At 66.0% G+C, this 17,968-nt stretch overlaps 2 protein-coding genes across 6 annotated transcripts; both read left to right on the top strand.

The window, feature by feature from the left end:
- Nucleotides 1-2,669: 2,669 nt before the first annotated feature.
- LOC112969962 (SLAM family member 5-like) lies at nt 2,670-9,324 on the top strand. Of its 5 annotated transcripts, XM_026073824.1 has the most exons (7): nt 2,670-2,745; nt 4,622-5,627; nt 5,719-5,892; nt 6,789-6,878; nt 7,215-7,544; nt 8,512-8,796; nt 8,983-9,324. In XM_026073824.1, exons 2-7 carry the CDS (start codon nt 5,504-5,506, stop codon nt 9,063-9,065), a joined length of 1,086 nt encoding a protein of 361 aa, XP_025929609.1. In that variant the 5' UTR covers nt 2,670-2,745; nt 4,622-5,503; the 3' UTR covers nt 9,066-9,324. The 5 variants fall into 5 exon arrangements, with proteins under 5 accessions (XP_025929609.1, XP_025929611.1, XP_025929610.1 ...); XM_026073826.1 differs by lacking the exon at nt 4,622-5,627 and having other exon boundaries at nt 2,700-2,745; XM_026073825.1 differs by lacking the exon at nt 2,670-2,745 and having other exon boundaries at nt 3,639-5,627.
- A 5,202-nt stretch (nt 9,325-14,526) lies between these two features.
- Nucleotides 14,527-17,043, top strand: LOC112969964 (SLAM family member 5-like; the record flags this gene model as incomplete). The annotated part of the gene is made up of 6 exons (XM_026073830.1): nt 14,527-14,887; nt 15,165-15,470; nt 15,609-15,728; nt 15,840-15,931; nt 16,160-16,267; nt 16,593-17,043. Coding segments are annotated over 6 exons (1,032 nt in total), but the record flags the coding sequence as incomplete, so codon positions are not given.
- Between the last annotated feature and the right edge of the window lie 925 nt (nt 17,044-17,968).

Genomic DNA, 17,968 nt, shown 5'->3' with positions numbered 1-17,968 from the left:
GGCTGTGCAGAAATCTCTCGCCTTGTTCTTCCCCTCGCTTTCATTCCCCCTTGCCTCCCCGCGGACGCGACGAGGCTGCAGCCTTCAGAGGAGCGGGGAGAGATGGGGGGTTATTTGGGGTGGGTCGTTATTTTATTTTGCTTTCATTCGTGCATGCTTGCTCTCCCCTTGATGTGGCGCGCCGGAGACGAGCGCCGCAGACGGGAGGGGAACATCTCCCCCAAAGTTTGGGGCAGGAGGGGGGTGCAGAGAAAACACCAGGCGCGTGGGATGGGGGCGGAATAACCCTCCGCTTCGCCGCGGCCGCAGCAAGGCAGCGAGCCGGGAGCCGGAGAGCCGCGCGGCCGCCGCTTCTCCCACGGCTCCCCGCCGCCTCCGCACCACGCACGCTCCCCGGGAAGCCTCCCGCCGGGATCCAAGCTCCGCGTTAGACCTTGCTTTCTCCAAAATCCACCCTACGTCAGCAAAGACCACCAGGCTGGCGGAGCAACGYAACTCCACGGCCCTCGGTCTTATCGGGAGCTTGTTTAGTGGGGGGCAGGGACAGCCGCAATTTAACTCCAAGCCACCCTGACAGCTACAGCGGGATAAAAAAAAATTAAATAAAGATCCCTCAAGAAAACCGTAATTTGTCTCTCAGAGACCAGTGCCCGATAATAACATGCTGTAACCAAACAGAGATATGATTCCYGTTTCTTCCCTCACTGCTGGCTGTCATGCTGGAATTTAATCTTTCAGCCCTCTGTTACCCAGGCTGGTGATAAAATATAATTTGATTTCGTTCCTAATAAATCAGGAACTCTTGGAGAGAAAAAGACAGAATGAGGAGGGCTGAGGACACAATTTCCCAAGTTTATCCATGTGACAGAAGCATGGAAGAAGTCAGCGTTAAGCTAAGGTAAAATGCTCTTTCTTCAGCACCCCAGCTACATCCTCAAGGTATTTGGTACAGAGCAGACTCATTAATTATCCCTGAGGCAAACGGGAGCAGACTGGGGGGACTTTGCCTGGGATCATGCCCCAAGCGTGGGTAGCAAGAAGATTTAGATGGAAGAAATAGGCAGAAATCCTCCTCCCCACAGCTGCTGCTTGGGTCTGAGCCTAATCACGGCTCGCCTAGGGGCCTCAGTTTCCCCATCTGGAAAATGGGTCTAAAGCAACACGGAGGGGCCGAACGGGAGCTCCGGGAGCCTCCGCTCCGCGCTGCGATTTGTCAAGCGCTAAGTAGCGCCGCTCTCCTCCCTGCCTCCAAAGAGAGGCCTTTGTAAAGCCGCATCTATCGCTTAAGCCCTGGTGATAAATTATAGACGACTGCCTCTCCCCCCGCCACGCGCTCGCTGCTCCCCGCGGCAGCCGACTCCGTGGCACGCTGGCAGGAGCCGGCTATTTCACAAGAGCCGCCTTTCGGGGCAGGGGTGAGGGGGGACACGTACTTTTATTACTATTATTTACAGGGAAGAAGCACGCCGGCGCGTTGTACTTGAGCAAGGCAGCATCTTTCATCTGTGCGATCCCAAAGCATTTTACAAACTCCGGGAAAGCAAGTCTCAATGCACCTGTGAACTATTTTTACAGGGAAGACAAGGATCTGTCTAATTGCCTTGAAATGTTTCCAGACTCTGAGCCCGACAGGCAATCAGCTGAGATGCCTCCCGGGCTCCTGCCGTCAGGGTACAAACTCCTACGAGACGGAGGCCGAGATCCCGCTTCAAGGAATGGGAAGAGGCAGGAATAGGTGAGCTGAACTGTCTGGAGCCTGGGATAAAAGGGGGAAAGCGCGTGGCAGAACCGCAGCTCATTAACCCCCTGATTTCCCCTGGACTCGGGGAAGCTGCCGCTTCTCAACTCTCCCTGGAAAGTTTTAAAGCGCTGTGGCTGGTTTTTTCCCTCCTGCTAGGCACACCTATGTACCGGAGCAGTCCTCCCACTCCATCCTCCAGCGAAATCATGTTGGAGTCAAACTCTTTCTTCACATTCGTTAAAAACACTTWTTTTTTTTTTAATAGRAACCACTTTGGCCGCACTGYGCYGAGATGGGCCTCGTCCAGCTGCGGCTCCAACAGGGCTGAGGCAGCACGGAGCAGGACCAGGAATAAAGCAGCCGCAGCAGAGCCGGAGCGGCCAGCGGGACGCGGCGGAGGTGGCCAGCGCCACGGGAGGAGTTTTTGTGGGAAACACCACAAAAACGACCCAGGGCTTCAGCCTCGCAGCAGGGCGCAGCCTCCCCCGACGGGCTGCCCTAACCGGAAAGAAAACGGAGCCTCGGATCACCCCCCCGCCTCATGTTTCGCGTTGCCCTGCTGCGTGTCGAGGCCTTATTTCAATTTTATTGACGGAGTTCGGCAATTGCAGCTGGCCAGGGCACGGCTGAGGCAGCGGCAGCCACCTTGGGCCCACAACGGCTGAGGTGATGGTGCGGCCCAGGGCAGCGGGAGACCAGCCCCCCCCCTCAGCCCCGACTCCCCTCAGAGCCTGGCCCCGAGGGGGCCCAGATGTGACAAGGCCCCTGTGGGAGGTTCCAGCGCCCACCCTAACCCCTAGGCCCGACCCGCCCCCGCCACGGCCCCTCCGCCCCCGGCCCTGCCCACCCGGGCAATGAGCCCCGCCCCCTCGGTGCAGCCTTATTTATAGGGCTGGAAATCCCGCGAGATTTCCCGGAGAGAGCGTGTGTGGGGGGGTTGTTTCTCCTCTGCTTCTCGCGCGAGCGGGGTGCTGGGCGGGGTCTGCCGATGGCTCCGCCCCCAGGTGAGCGCCCCCCGCCCCCTGCGTCACTGCGCGGCGCCCGGAGGCAGCGAGGCCCCCGCGGGGGCCTTCGTGGCCGCGGGCTTGGGCGGCCGCGGCGGCGCCTGAGGGCCCGGGGGGCTGGAGCTGGAGCTGGGGGCACTGGGGGCTGCGGGGCCTGGAGCCTTGGGCAGGGCTGGGGGGCGCTGGAGACCCCGCGGCTGTAGAGGACTAGGGGCACTGGGGGCTCTGGGGGGCACTGGGGGGGGCCATGGGGAGGGCTGGGGCCCTGGGCAGAGCTGGAGGCTCTGTGGGGCTGGGAGACACTGGGGGCTGCAGGGCCTGGAGCCTTGGGCAGGGCTGGGGTCTCTATGGGGCTGGGGGGCCCTGGTTGAGCATGGGCAGAACTGAGGTCTCTATGGGGCTGGGGGGCCCTGGACAGAACTGGGGTCTCTATGGGGCTGGGGGGCCCTGGAGGACCATGGGCAGCGCTGGGCAGAGCTGGAGGCTCCATGGGGCAGAAAGGCACTGGTGTTTCTGTGGGGCTGGGAGGCACTGGGGGGCTGTGGGCAGGGCTGGGGTCTCTATGGGGCTGGGGGGCCGTGGGCAGGGCTGGGGCCTCTGTGGGGCTGGGAGGCACTGGGGGGCCGTGGGCAGGGCTGGGGTCTCCATGGGTCTGGGAGGCACTGGGGGGCCGTGGGCAGGGCTGGGGTCTCCATGGGTCTAGGAGGCACTGGGGGGCCGTGGGCAGGGCTGGGGGCTCTGTGGGGCACGGGAGGCCGTTCCTCAGCTCTGGGGCTGGAGCGCAGCAGCGCTGCCGCCCGGCTCGCCTGCGCCCTCGCGGGGCTCTGCCCCACGTGCCAGGCCGGGGGGCGGTTGAACCCCCCAGGCCGGTGCCCGCACAGCGAGGCGCCTCCTCCCGGGACGGTGCTGCTCGGCTGTGTGTTGGCAGCCCCGGAGCAGCCCCGAGCCGGGGCCATGCGGTCCCTGCCCGAGGGCGACGGGAGCAGCGGCGGGGAGGGATTTAATCAGGCTTTGCCGAGCGCTGCGGGACTCTTCCCGGGGAAGATGCTACTTGCAAAGTGCTAAACAGTGTTACTGTTGGCCTGGCGCCGGGAGGGAATCGTTCCTAAAAGTGAATCTCTCTCGCTAACTGTTAGTGATAAATAATGAAGCAGCGCGTTTCCCTCCTCTGTGCTTTCTCAGCCCCCTCCGGCAGCCGTTTCCATTGAACGTTCGGAGCAATGGCCTATTTCACAACATGCGCTTTCGTGGCGGGGGAACGGTTACTGTGCGCAGGAGTTATCCGCAGCAGCCCTTTGCGTTTGAACCATGTTGCAAGTTGTCTTTCGGAGGAGCAAAATGCATCTTATAAACCATAATGAATTCAGCTTCCCAGTCCCTTCTCGAGCGCGTTATCCGCTGGGAGACAGGCGATTGTATCATTACCTAGAAATGTGATTTGAATCATCTTCTAATTAGATGATGGGATCGCAGGGATGGGTTCTGCGCTGCCCTGTGCTTTTGTTTTACTGTTTGCAACCGTCGAGCGTGAGGGCGAAGCCCTCCCAGCTCCCGGAGGGACGTTTCACCCACCCTGCGCTGCTGTAAGTGATTGCGCCAGGCACAGGGCGGCAGGGGATCGGGGCCGGCGTTCGCCTCTGCTCCCCAGTGGCGCGGCGTTTCAGTGCCTGACGAACGTTAATGGAGTCATCGCTCGCAGTTTCATGGGGAAATTGGTTTTGCAAGCTCTAGTCAGCAGAGCTAATGATAATAATTAAAGAGAAACCCTTTAGTGCTCCTTGCGCAGGGTTTCCTGGGGGCCTGTTTACCCTGTGTCTCTTGGGAAATAGCTCGAGTTTTGCGTGATCCTGATTTCAACACTGACTGTTCTTCCCAGGTGGACGGAGGGGCTGGAAGCCTGGAGCTGTTGCCTCTTGTAGGGCCACGTAAGAGGAGGGATGAGGGTGAACGGCATCTGCTGCCCAGGCGGGCTCCGGCACAGCCCCGCACACGCACTGCTGCTGCTGAGGGAGCTCTGGTGATCGCGGAGGATCAAAATCGGGACCTAGTCCCAAGGCCGTCGCGTTTAGATCACCCTGTCCCGGTCGTTGTGACCGCGAGAGGCGCAGGCTCTCCTGTCTTATGTTACCTGCCGGCACAGGCTGCCTGCCAGGCTCGTTTCTGTGGTTGTTTTCGAGGCACTGACCAGAGACTGTGGCGAGAAATGGGCTGGATGCGATGCTCCCGGYGCCACAGGGATTCCCACCCTTGGGCATTGCCCGGGGCCGGACATGAGGTGCCAGCCTGGGGCACGGCCTCGGCTGAGGCAGCAGCAGCCTGATGCGACGTGCTGAATCCACCCAAAATGACTCATTTTCTGACRGTAGCAGGCGGCGAGTAGCTGTGACTGTCGCCTGGCTGGGTTTCTGCGATGGGAGAGGGCTGGCGGGATCCTGGCAGAGAGGCAGCGCTTTCCTAGGGCCGCGCTTCCCTCTGGTGGAAGGCCGTAAAGACACAGTCCTTTCCCGTCTGACGCCTTCCGCGGGGAGATTTAATTTAATGGGAGCAGCGAAACAACCCCCAAGCCCGGAGAGGGCCCATCAGTCCTTGGGTTTTCGCGTGCACGAAGAGAAACGGCCAAGYGTTAGGCAATAAAAATGTGAAGTGGCATCTTGCCTGCGGTGCTTTAGTGCCCTTGTGAAGCGCTGGAGACTGCTCTGCCCCCGGGGAAAGGCAGGACAAGAGCCGGTGACGGGGAGCAGCAGCCGGCCGCGTTCAGATGAGATATTATGTCCGTTCGAATGAGAAATACAGCGGGGGAGAGGAGCCAGCGCAGGCACGGAGCCCTGCAGCTTTGCAGCCCGGCGCCTTGGAGCTCGGTGTTATCCGCAGGTGTTTATCAGGTGCTGATCAAAGCCGAGGGAACCGGCTTCGGGGCAAGCGAGGTCAGCGCTGCTCAAAATCGGGCTAAAAACATCGCGTTTCTCTCCGCAGCCGTCGTTCCGGTGCAGCGTGGCCCAGACCAGGCCTGCGGGGCCGCAACCACATCYGCCTCGAGCCCCGTCCCCGCGGGAGGCGGCAGCACAGAGCCGGGCTCGGATGCACCCGGGGAAGAGCCACATGGACCGGCCAGCCGCATCCCCGTCCCGCACGCTCCTCTCCGATGCGGTATGTGCAGCCGAGCCGCGGCGTCTCTTGGACCCCGTCCCTCTTGCCGCCAGATGGCAGGGCTGGCCCTGCGATGGCAGGGGACGTGGGGACAGCCGCCGGCCGGCCAGCAGTGGCTTTGCTCCTGCCCCGCTGCGCCACGGCGCGTGCGTGCTGCGGCGTGAGCTCCTTGGCACCCGGGGTCCCCTCGGCACGTGCTGGGCCCTCTCTCGGCTGCGCCTCGCCGTTCCCGTAGCCCGCGGGAACGGCCGACGTGCGGCCGCTTCCCGTTCCCTTTAGCGAAGCCGCGGCAGCTCTCGCATCCCTGCTGCGGGGCTGCTGCGTGCAGCCCGGATCCGGGGCCCCGGGGAGGTGTCGCAACCTCTCCCGGCTGGTCTGGGCGCCGCCACCGCCGCTTCCTTCTGCATCGGCGGAGCATGAACCAAAGCGCTTCGACGCGGGGCTCCGCTCGCTCGCCCCGCCGTGCACCGATCCCAGTGCTGAGGCAATAAATCAGACCTGGCTAATTGGGGGGGGGGGGGGGGACATTGGCTGGCCCCCAGCAGCGGCGAGGACTCCCCAGCCCCGGTGCGGAGGGGCTGATGTCACTTCTCGAGGGACCTGAGTCACCGGTCCCTCCTTCCCCTTCCCACAGGGGATATGCCAGCCGGGAGCGTGTGGTGGCTGGCGGCTCCATGTCTCATCCGTGGCTGGGTGGCTCCTCCACCAGCAGCCGCAGAGCTAACGCGGGGGCACGAGCGCGAGGCCGCGGGACAGGAGGTGACGAAAGGGTTGCTGAGTTACGGGGACTTGCGGAAAGCGTCGTATGAAGTGTGAAATCTCTGGGGCTTGCTGTTCACACATGCCTGGCTGCGAGCGTGGGAACCCCTGCGTTTGACTGCTGTCGTCCGCCGCAGCGCAGGGAGGCCGCGGGGCCGCGAGGATGGACGCGCGTCGCGCCTGGCTCGTCCGGGCGGCTTTCCTGGCTGCCGCCCTCCGGTTTGCAGGTAGGTGAAGGAGGAGAGCGGAGTTGCCCGGGGAAGGGGAACGTGCTGCCTCTGGGGTGCCCCCAGCTCCTTCCTGCTCCGGCTGCTAGATTCCCCTCCGAGGACCGTTCCGGGATTTGGGGACCTGCTCCTGCTCCCTCCTCGCCCCATGCCTTGGCCTGTGCGCCGGGGAATACAGCCCCACGGAGGCAGCGGGAAGACAAGCCGTCCATCCACCCCGCTCCTGGCGGTCCTGGGGCTTCCTCGGGGCAGTGCTGGGATGAGGGACTGGGCCAGAGGCTGCTGGGGCCTCTCTTAACCTCTTTTGGGGACCTTGTTCTTCTGATCCTCGGTTAGCCCAAGCCTGGGCCCAGCCCCACCAGGTGAACGGTGTCCTGGGGGGGTCGGTGCTGCTCTCCGTGGCGCTGCCTCCCAACGCGAGGGTCAAGGAGATCGACTGGAGCTTTTCATCCGGAGCCGGCGCGATGATCCAGGTGGCGGAGTTCAGCCCCGGTGGGTTCGAGCGCCCCGATCCCGGCGACCGGTTCAAGCAGAGGCTGGAGAAGTTCAACGAGACGTCGCTGCGGATCAGGGCRCTGGAGCYGGGCGACAGCGGGATCTACGGGGCCCGGATCAAATTGCAGCCGGCCGTGGTGGAGGATCAGTCCTTCAACCTCTCCGTCTACGGTGAGTCACTGCAAATAGGTAGCTCTCGGAGACTGCAGAAATTCCCTAGTTTTAGCCCTAAATGCCTGCTCACGTGCAGCCCTTCGCAGTGCAATTAGGATGCTTCCTGCCCTGGGGAGACATTCAGCCCCTTCGCTCCCCGTCTGCAAAGTGCCTATTTACGGTCATGTTGAGCTGAGTCCTCAGCAAATTGCATCACTCTCGCAGCTGCTAACGAGCATGCTCCCTCCCCCCCCGCCCCCCCCGCCGCTGTCACAGCGCCCCGGGGCTCGGCACGGCTATTTCTTGGCMGCACGTCAGGATGCTGCAGGAGGCAACCGCGGCCGGCTGGTCTGCGCCGTGCCCGGCCGGCCGGCAGCGCCGGAGCCCTGCTCCCCCCGCTCGGCACGCCGACGCGGCGCTCGGCGCATGGGTGGTCCCCGTTCACCCAGCGGCAGCTGCAGAGCTGATGCCGACGAGCACGTACGCAGCTCCGGCTCGGAGCACCCCGGGCCGCCTCCCGCGTGCCCCCCGTCCTCCCAGCGCCGCTCCGGAGCGGCGCAACCGCCTTAGCGCAGCGCTGGGGTTGAGCTCATCGGCTCCGGCAGCAGCTGGGCTGCAGCACGGTGCTCACCGCCGGGCTCTTCCTCTTCTTGCAGCCTTTGCGCTTGCGGGGGCCACATCCTCGCTGTGCCGCGCGGCTCGGCTGCGGCCTGCGTGTGCGAGGCCGGAGCCAAACCCGCAGGCAGTTCTGGCTCCTGCCCTGCTAACGCTGCTGTTCCCAGCCTCTGCCCCACCTTTCAGAGCTTCCGCTGACCCCGGCACCCGCCGTCATCCTGCTGAGCACCGCAGGACTACAGGGCAGCGCCAAGGGGCCTTTTAGGAACGTGTGGCCCAGTGCAGGGGGCCTCGGGRCTGCCAGCACCTGCGGAGGGAGCAGGGGGGATCAACTTTTGCAATCCTGTGCGTTCTTCCCCTCTGATTGCAGAGCCGCTGCCGGCCCCYGAGATACGGAGCTGGCTGCTTTCCGAAACCCCCGCGCGGTGCAACGTCTCGCTGCAGTGCCGGGTGCCCAGCGGGACCAGAGGCACCGTCACCTGGCTGAACCCCCGTAGGGACCAGCGGGACCTCAGGGTGCATCCTGCCAGCGGCGGGATGCTCAGCGTAGAGGTGCAGCCCGGCTGCGTGAACACCACCCTGACCTGCAGCGTCCGCAGTGGCGTGGAGGAGCGGAGGAGATCCATAGACCTGCTGAACGTGTGCTGGAGCGGAGGTGAGGGCAGCACGGAGGGGTCAGTGGAGGAGGGATGGGGGTCGGGGTTCCTCCTGTTTACACCGCTGGTAACTCCAGCTCGCTCCTGCCTGGCAGCGTGACGTGGTGGGGAGACTGTGGGGAGACTATGGATAGGCGCAAAGAGCCCTTCTTGCACCCTTGACCTTGGTCCTTTCCCCATCGCAGGTGAAGGCATCCGGCTCAGCTGCTGGACCGCAATGGCTGCAGCGATCCTCCTAGGACCCTCCGCCTGGCAGCTCTCGCCGTGACGGAGACGGGCAGCCCTCCGCGAGAGGCAAGAGCAAGGCTGGAGTTTCCTGGGGGAACTTAGAGCGCGGTGCTGAGCCCTGCCCGTCGGACCTGGGGCACGGTAACGGCTCAGCTCTCTGGGTTAGCTGACRTTTTTCTGGTTTGCGTTGGCACCGTCTGGTCATCTTTCACGTGGTTCTTCGTGACACAGGGACTTTCCTTTCTGTCACTTGACAATAAATAGGGCCTGTTCTCGTGGCTGGCCCAATTCCAGCCTTAGGAGGTGGTTTGTGCGAGTCATTTGCACTGGTATGAACTGTGACCCTCTGACTTGCCCCATATCGTTTTGGGGCCAGGGGAGCATGAGGCAGAGCTGGCTCCTGTCGCTTTGCTCCTCTGTGTATCCCCAAGGCCTGTCCTTCTCCTGGGGCTGGGGCTTCCAGAAGTCCCCAGCAAGTGCCCCGTGCCCTCAAACTGCCCAGAGAAACTCCCTGGCCGGAAAAAGGAAGGACATCCGTGAGAAGCAGCAGCGTGGCAGCTCCAGCGAGAAACTGGCCGTCTCTGTGTTACCCAGAAATCTGCGCTGAGGGATGCTCCAGCACAGCCACATTTTGGTTTTCCAAGCCTTTTCCAGCGCGTGAGAGTCTGCGGTGCCTTCCCAAAGGCAGGAGGACTTTTTGCACAAGAAAGCGTGGAGTTTGCACAAGAGCTGGTGACGCCCAGGCTCGCGTGGGGCTGGGGACGCCGTGGGATGGGGCCGTGACTGCCCCGTCCTGCCCACTCGCGACACGCAGCCCTCGGCCCGGGCCCAGAGGTTTGCCCCRGGCAAACCCACGAGCGGGCTCGTTTGGGCCGCGGGCCCCTGGGGCGAGACGCGATGCTCGGCCTCGGCGCCCCTCCGGAGGCTGATTTGCCTTTTTTCCGCCGGGTCGCGGGCTCGTGGGCCGCTCCCTGCGTCCGCGGGCGCTTCCTCTGTGCCATCCAGCTGCTTTGTTCTCTGCTTCCTCAGCTCTTTCGGAGCAAGCTGGTTTTCCCCATTAGCTGGAAAATTAACCTCAGCAACTTTCATTTCCCGCCTCCCTGCAAGAGTCACCGGAGGAACCACGAACCTGGACAATATTGTCCAGCCCCATAACGGAGACCCAGCTCGGAGGGATCCTGGTGGGCGTTTGGGGGCCGTAACCTCCCCTCGTCTCTCTCTGCACCTGCCTCGGTTTCCCCGGCAGTTTAGGGATCCGCGTGGGGAAGCGCCGTGGGAGAAGGGCTGGATTCATCCGTCTTTCTGGTGCAGGTTAATTATTTCATGCGAGTGCGGAGAGCAGCTGACGCCTTGCCCGAGGCTCTGCCCCGCTGAAGCAGGCGCGGAGCGACGTCAGGGCGGCTTGCTCCTCTCTCCCCGAGCTGCTGGAGGCTTTGAATAAAAAATGAGCTTTCTGTGGTGTTAATGGAAATCACTTCCTCCCGGCCCCTGCCCACGCAGGGCGCAAAACACGTGTCTGAGCGGGTCCGGGGAGGCCCGGCGCGAGCCTCTCCCCGCTCTCCGGGGACCTGCAGCGGGCTCAGCGCCGTCCCCTCGCTGCCGTGTCCCCGCAGGGAAGGGGGGGATCGGCTGGCGCGTCCCAGAGCCGAGCCTGGCCGGGACCTGCCACCCTGTGCTGCCTCTCGGTCCTGCCCGTGGGGACGGGGGCCGCTTTGCTTCTGGCTGCTCTGGACCTCCAGCAGCTTCGGCATCGCCGCCGGATCCTGCCTTGGTATTGCCGCCGGAGCCTGCCGCGACAGCCACGGAGACGCCAGCTCGGCCCCAGGTGCGTCCCGCGCGCGTGCAAGCAGCTACATAGTCCCATCCCTGTGCCGTGGGGGTGCGGGGATGCCAGAGGATGCTCGGGCACTGTGGGAGAGGAGCCGAAGGCGCTCGGAGCGCTCGGGTTYGGGCCTCGGTCTCCCCCCTCCCACGCGTGGATCCAGCCTGGGCTTCCCCAGGAAGCTGCAGCTGCTGCAGCAAAGCTGCGTTTGAATAAACCCTCGATCGGGGACGGAGACGGGGGAGACGCGGCAGGTCCCGGCCGGAGCAGGTCTCCCGCCTGGGGACCRATAATCGCGCCGGCCCGGGCGGGGGGGATCCCGTAACACGCCGGGGCAGCGGGGYGCTGAGCTGCCGCTTTGCCCCCGCAGGCGACGCCGGTCCCGCGCGCGCCGGCCCGTTTCGCGCCCGCCGAGCGGGGAGCGCGCGGGAACCCGCCACGCGCCGCTTCCCACGGGCCGCTTTGCTCCTCCCCGCCGCTGCCGCTCGACTCTGCCCACCGAGCCGTGCGGAGAGCCGAGGAGACATGGACGGGGAATCGCCCCGCTGCCGCCGCCGGCCGCTGCTGCTCGCCGCGCTGCTCAGCCTCTGGCCAGGTGGGTGAGCGGGGGCCGGTGCGGCGAGGGGGCGACGCCGGCCCCGTCCCTGCATCCATCCATCCATGCATCCCTCCCTCCCTTCCTCCCGCCCGGACCGGGAGAACCRCGCCGGGCTGCGGAGCTCCCCCAATCGGCGCCGGCGGCTCTCGAGGCGTTTTCGTCGCCCGGCGGGTCCGGCCGGGCGCGTGTGTTTGCGAGCGCACCCGCCTGCCTGCGCGATGTCCTAAAAAGAGGTTTCCTACCCAGAGCGATGCAGGGATGCTGCCGGCCCCCCCCACCCCCCCCTCCCCGGCTTTTGGCCGCGGGGCTGCTCGGGGCCGGGCGCCGCTCTCGCACCCTGTGCCGGATAACGCCGCGGAGAGGCCGGCTCCTTACGTAAAACGGGAGAGAGGAATCCCCTTCCTTCCCCGCGTGCTAATCCACGCATTTATTAATTCCCCCCCCCCCCAAACCCTCCGTTCTTGCAGAAAGCGTTTAATAATCCGGGCGGATTAGCAGGGAGGTTTTATCTTCCTAAAAATGCGATTGGCCTCGCGAGCGCCCYGCGCGAGGTGCTGTCGCCCGCCGGCGGGCAGGAAGGCGGCCGGCTCCGGCGCAGGGTGCGCGCTTCTGCCGTGCCGATGACAAATACCAGCCCCAGCTAGAYGGAAAATAGGCTGTTGTGATGGTTTCGAGTTTTCCAGCTGCTCGCTTTGATCAAAATTATTTGGTATAGGACTGTGGGGTGGTGATGAGCCAGAGCAAGACGTAGATTAATGTCACGTAGACCCTGGGTTAAAAACAGCTTCACAGTCCGGCTTCTTCCAGGGTCTAAGTGAGACCCGAATCGGATGAATCCGGATGCCAGATGCATCGCGGCGACTCGTCTGCGTGTCTGTGTCTGCCTCCCTCCCTTGCACATAGTCATTATCTCCGTCTAGCTCGGATTTTCTCCGGCACCAGCAATCCCAGGCAGAAGCGCTTCCCCGCTCCTCCCTTTAAGGTCAGGGCTGCCGAGCCAAGAGCGGAGACTTGCTGAGAGCGCGTTCCCAAAAACCCCGGGTAAACAGGATAAAACGGGGGGGCTGCGCCGAGGAGCTCAGGAAGCCGCTCGATTGTACTCGCTGCAGACCTGGCACCGGGCTGCTTTTCCCACCCGTCACTTCCCCCAGCGCCGCCAACAGCAGCGGGGAGCCGGCGGGCAGCATCCCGCGCCTCCGCGGCCGGAGAGSGGAGCAGCCTCGCTCCGGAAGCCCGGGCGGCCCCGGGAAAACCATGCCGAGGACGGAGCCAAAGGCTCTGCAGGGCTCTTTATTACCAGCCCCCCGGTTAAATACGGGGGGAGCCTTCGTTTAAGCCCGGCGGGCAGAGGGCTGTAGGGAAGACGCGGGAGCTGGACGGACAGCTGGACCTTCACACCGTGGTTAGGGTGGGAGGAGACCATCCGACCTAAGCTCCTGTGCTCCAAGCCCCGTTGATGCCACGTTTCGGGCACGTTTGGGGCTGCGGAGCGGGATCTGGTCCTTCCCTCGCCGCCGGCTTCCCCGGGGCTGGCTCAGCCCTCCCTGCCTCCTCCCGCGTGCTCCGAGCCGAGGGACCCGGAGCAGGAGGCAGCCGAAAGCCGCTGGGCTGGTGCCGGTGTCTCGGAGCATCCCTGGGATGGACAAGGCTCCCGCGGGGCCGTCGCTTCGCCCTCGCTGTCGTTACAGGCCCTGCGACCTCCGCGAGCCAGCGGGGAGGAAGCGCCGGGAAGCAGCTCGGGCTGGAGGGAAATTCAGTAGAGGCCGAGGCTCGGAGGAGAGGGAACGGAGGCGAGCGCCRGGAAACGGCATCGGAGCAACGAGAGCCGCGGTGACGCGGAGCGCTTCTTGCCAAGCAAAAAGAGGCAGCTTGTAATCTGGGCTGCTGGAGGGTTTCAGGCAAAGGAAACGCTCCGATGCCTGTGTTTAATCCGCTTTAATACCCGGGCACATCTGTTTCTTGTCCCTCGGAGCGGGAGAGGAGAGAAGGGGAAATTGCGGGTTTGGGCGCCCGGGTTTGAGCCCGGGGAGGGGGAAGGCGCTGCGGGACCCGTCACCCCCCTGATCCCGGGTGCCGTCCCAGCTCCGGCCGGAGCGGGCGTCCCCGGCACTGGGAGAGGGGCAAGGCTGGCTGCCAGACCTCGCCGCTCCTCCGGGAGCATCCCAGCCCCAGCGCGGGGGGCTTTTATCCGGGTAGGAGAGGGGCTCAGAGGGGCCGCGGGAGCTCTCCGAGGCCGGCGGAGAGCCCGCGGCAGGGCAGGGACCCCAGCCCCGATGCTCCCGGGCTCTTCCGCAGCTCCCGGAGCCGGAGGAGAGCCGGCATCCCCGGGACGATGCCCGGGAGTGTTGTCCGGCGCCCGCGGCGGCTCCGGAGCGCTGCCGGGGGCCGCGTGGGAAGCAGGCTGCGGAGAGGARACAGCTTGGAGGTAGGCGGCAGCGCGGGAGGTTCGTGCCGAGCTTCTCCCGTCGTGATTTTGCAGAGAGCTGTCGATGCTGCCAAAAAAAAAAAMCAACCCCGAACCCCCCCAAAACGGTGCAGCGCGTTGGCTGCGACGTCCCTCCCTGCAGCCAGGCCGGCGGGACAGGTGGCTCCGGAGACGCCCCGGCTCATCCCGCCTCGGCCGGGCCAGCGAGCACCTTTCGGCCTCGGCACGGCCGGCGCCCCGGGATGCCTCTTCCCCTTCCTGAGCAAACGGCTTTCGCGGCTSCAAGGGGAGGCTGGAGCGAGGGGGAGGTTCGCCACCAGGCTGGGCCCAAAATAAATSCGCCTCGGCGTGCCGTCCCCTGCCTTCGCCGCGCTCGGTCTTCCGTAGGCATCCGGGCACGGGCGAGTTTTAAGGAGGACGGGGGGGTTTTGCAGCTGTCGGCCGGGAACTTCTCCCGGAGCCCCTCGGAGCGTTGCTCCGGGGAGACGCCGCAGCCCCCCGTTCGGATGAGGAGGAAACACCTGAGCTTGCGGATGCTGCTCGGACACCAGCTTCCCGCCGCGGGGAAGGGCAGGCCGGGTCCTTTGGGAAAACGCGGCGTCGGCCGGGATTCCCGCCTTTGCCGCGCGCCCGCCGCGTGCCCCTGCCCGCGCTGACGCTCTGCCTTGTCCTCAGAGCTGCTGCTGGGCCAAGCCGGGGTCCGGCCCCACCAGGCGAACGGCGTCCTGGGGGGGTCGGTGCTGCTCTCCGTGGCGCTGCCTCCCACCGCGAGGGTCAAGGAGATCGAGTGGAGCTTTTCATCCGGAGCCGGCGCGACCATCCAGGTGGCGGAGTTCAGCCCCGGCGGGTTCGAGCGCCCCGATCCCGGCGACCGGTTCAAGCAGAGGCTGGAGAAGTTCAACGAGACGTCGCTGCGGATCAGGGCGCTGGAGCCGGGCGACAGCGGGATCTACGGGGCCCGGATCAAATTGCAGCCGGCCGTGGTGGAGGATCAGTCCTTCAACCTCTCCGTCTACGGTGAGCGGCCGCGCACCGGGGTTGGGAATGAAACGTAAAGCTGGAAGCGGGGCGATATTGTAGTATGGGGAAACTGAGGCACGGGGCAGCGGGGCGGTTTGCAAGGGCTGAGCACGTGGCAGAGCCCAAATCCGCGCGGCGCTGCACCGCGAGGTCTCTGCACCGCGTCGGTCCCCGTCAAAGGCCAAAGCGGCTCAGCCCCATCGCCGCGAGCCCTGGCAGCGCCGCGCTGGTGCAAACGGCGGAGCCGGCTGAGCCGTCCCTGCGGTCRACGCAGAGCCGGTGCCGAAACCCCGGAGCGGCAGCCAGCTGCTGGCGAGCACGGCGGAGTGGTGCAACCTCACGCTGCAGTGCCAGGGCTCGGGCAAGGGCGCCGTGAACGTCACCTGGCGGCAGGGCACCGCYGCCACCGCCGCCGCCGGGGACCTGCGCCCCGACCGCCAGCAGCTCTCGCCGGACGGCACCACGCTGCGCCTGGCGCTGCAGCCCGGCGCCCCCAACGCCACCTACGCCTGCACCGTCAGCAACCCGGCCGACCGGCGGGTCGTCGTCTTCGACCTGCGAGCCATCTGCCGCGGCGGAGGTGAGATCCCCGCCGCTCCTTCCCTCCCTCCCTGCGGCGAGCAGCAGGGATGCTCCCGCGCAGCGCCGCCCTGCTCCCGGCCCTCCGTGCTCGGAGGAGCCCCGCGGATCGGCTCAGCGTCTCTCCCCGCCGCTCCAGGGGGCCAGGCGTCCTYCTCCAAGTCGGGATACGTCGTCCTGACCCTCATCCTGCTGGCCGTGAGCCTGGGAGCAGCCTTCTGGTGCTGGCGGCTGAACAGCGAGAAAGCGGCGGATCCAGGCGAGCGAAGCCCCCCCCCGGCGGCAGCCCCATGCCCGGCCCCGTGCTCCCGCTGCGGGAATCCAGGATCGCCGCTGGAGCACCCGCGCTCACGCCCTGCTCCCCCCGCAGCTGCCGCCCCCGCGGCGCCGGCGCCGGAGACCCCCTCGGACCCRCAGTACGCCGAGATCGTGCGGCGCAGCCCCCCGGAGGGTAACGACCAGGTGAGACCCCCCCCCTTCCGTAGGGATCCCAGGGATCGGAGGCACCGGCGGTCCCTGCATGCCGGAAGGGCTCCTGGGGCCGGTGGTGCGGATGGGGATGGGCACCCGGCGCCCTTCCCGCGTGCCGGCTGGAGGGCAGCGCTTGCACGGGCTCCCCAGGCATCCGCCGGGAAGCGGAGCGGGCCGGGAAACCAGGACGGCCGGATCCAGCTGCCTTTCCGCTCGCAGGGCCTCGGCCATCCCGAAAATAACCCGGAGAGCAGCCCGCCGAAGAAAGCGCCCATCACCACCGTGTACGACCAGGTCCGCCGGACGCCGGAGAACGCGGCCGAGGAGGTGACCTAGCCCTCAGGTGGGGGCCGGCGCCTTTCCCTATCCGCCTCCGCCAAGGAAGCGGGGGGCGAGCGCCCTGCGGACGTGTCCCCAGCCGGAACGCCGCTGCCTTTTGCCTCCCCCCCCCATCCACACTGAATCCGCCCCGCGGCGGCTCATCCGCGTGCCGGGAGCCTGCGGAGGGGCACAGGGATTTGCCTAACGTGGAGAGGGGGATTGCTCGGGGCGCCGGCAGAGCCTGATGATCCGGCTCGGAGAAGCCCGCCGGGAGGTGCGGGAGGCTCCCGGCACCGCTGGCCTTCCCTAAGGATTTCTCTCTCTTCCCTAGGCGCCAGCGGAGCCGGAGCACCAGGACTTAAGAGAAGGGCTTTAACGTGCGTCGTGTGCCAACCCAACCCCTCTAGCCCCCGTTCCGGCTCCCGGGATGGGAGCTGCCACCTCCGAGTTTTTGCCAGACTGATGCTTTCCCACTCACCTCCGGCTTCTCGAACCCTCTGTCCGAAGCCCTCGGAGACTCTTTTGGGAGACGGACCCCAGCCTGAGGCGGAGCGGAGTTACGGCGGCAGAAGCAGGGAGCCGCTCCGGCACCGCAGCCGGGCTGGAGCGCGGCTCTCCGGTCCCCGGCACGGACAGAGCAGCGAGCCCGGCCCTGCGGTGGCTCCTTCCCGGGATCCCGCAGCCGCCTCCTCCCTGGACGGTTCCCGGCGGCTCCTCGGGTAGCGACGGAGGGGGGCCGGGACGGACATGGAGGTGGGATACGGGATCCCAAGCCCGTTTCTGCAAGCAGCGCCGGGGAAAACGGATGGACTTCCCTAAAGCCAAAGCTGGGGAGACCCAAACGTTTGGCGCGGGACGGAAACGGGGAGCAGGGAAGGGCCGCGGCAGGCAGCCAGTCCCCGCGGGCTGGAGTTTGCAAAGCCGGGTGGAAAGGAGGGATGTAGCCGCCGGAAAAGCGGCTCCGGCTTTGTCTCCCCATGTAGCGCGGGAGCCGGGGCCGCAGGCGCCGGGCTGCGCGGGAAGGTCTCGGCCGCGTGGGGCAAATGGACACCGTGACTTCCCGGCTCCCACCGCCTTTCCCGGCCATCCCGAGCTGCCAGGCCGGGCCGGGATGGGAGCGGAGGCGACCACCCCGCTTGGTCGCTGCCGCTGTGGGGGGAAAAAAAAGCCTAGAAATGCAAAGCGAGGACCTGCAAGCGTTTCCCCCGCTGGAGCCGGCGCCGCCGGAGCCTCCGGAGCCGCGTGCCGCAGGACTCCCGCCGGAGACCCGTGCGCGCTTCCCCTCTCCCCTTAGCCGCCTTGCCCGCGTGGCTCGTGCCCCGTCGCGAAGGAGGGAGCGCGTCACGCCGGCGCGGGGCCCCGATCGCCGCCGAACCTGCCGCCCCTGTAACGCAGCGAATAAATGTTGGTGAGACCACGGCGGCGAGCTGCTGGCGCGGGCGCATCCGTGTGCATCCGTGTGCATGCGTGTGCGCGCCTGTGCACGCCCGCTCGGGCACGTGCACGCAGAGCCGGAGCGGCCAAACCGCCGGCAGCAAAAAGAGGGGTGCAAAGGGCCCGGATTCGGGGATGTTCCCCCCCCCAGGGCCGCGGGGAAGCCGTGCCGCTCTCCAGCGTCGCGCCCCGAGGAAGCCCGGGCGGCCGAGCGCGGCCGCGGCTGAGCAAAGCCTGCTCTCACTTCCCTCTTTGGAAATGCAGAAGTAGGCG

Source organism: Apteryx rowi, unplaced genomic scaffold (genome assembly GCF_003343035.1).
Source record: "Apteryx rowi isolate R43461 unplaced genomic scaffold, aptRow1 scaffold_379, whole genome shotgun sequence".
Taxonomy (NCBI): domain Eukaryota; kingdom Metazoa; phylum Chordata; class Aves; order Apterygiformes; family Apterygidae; genus Apteryx; species Apteryx rowi.
The sequence above is the reverse complement of the archived record's forward strand: the minus strand, read 5'-3'. Positions and strand labels throughout refer to the sequence as shown.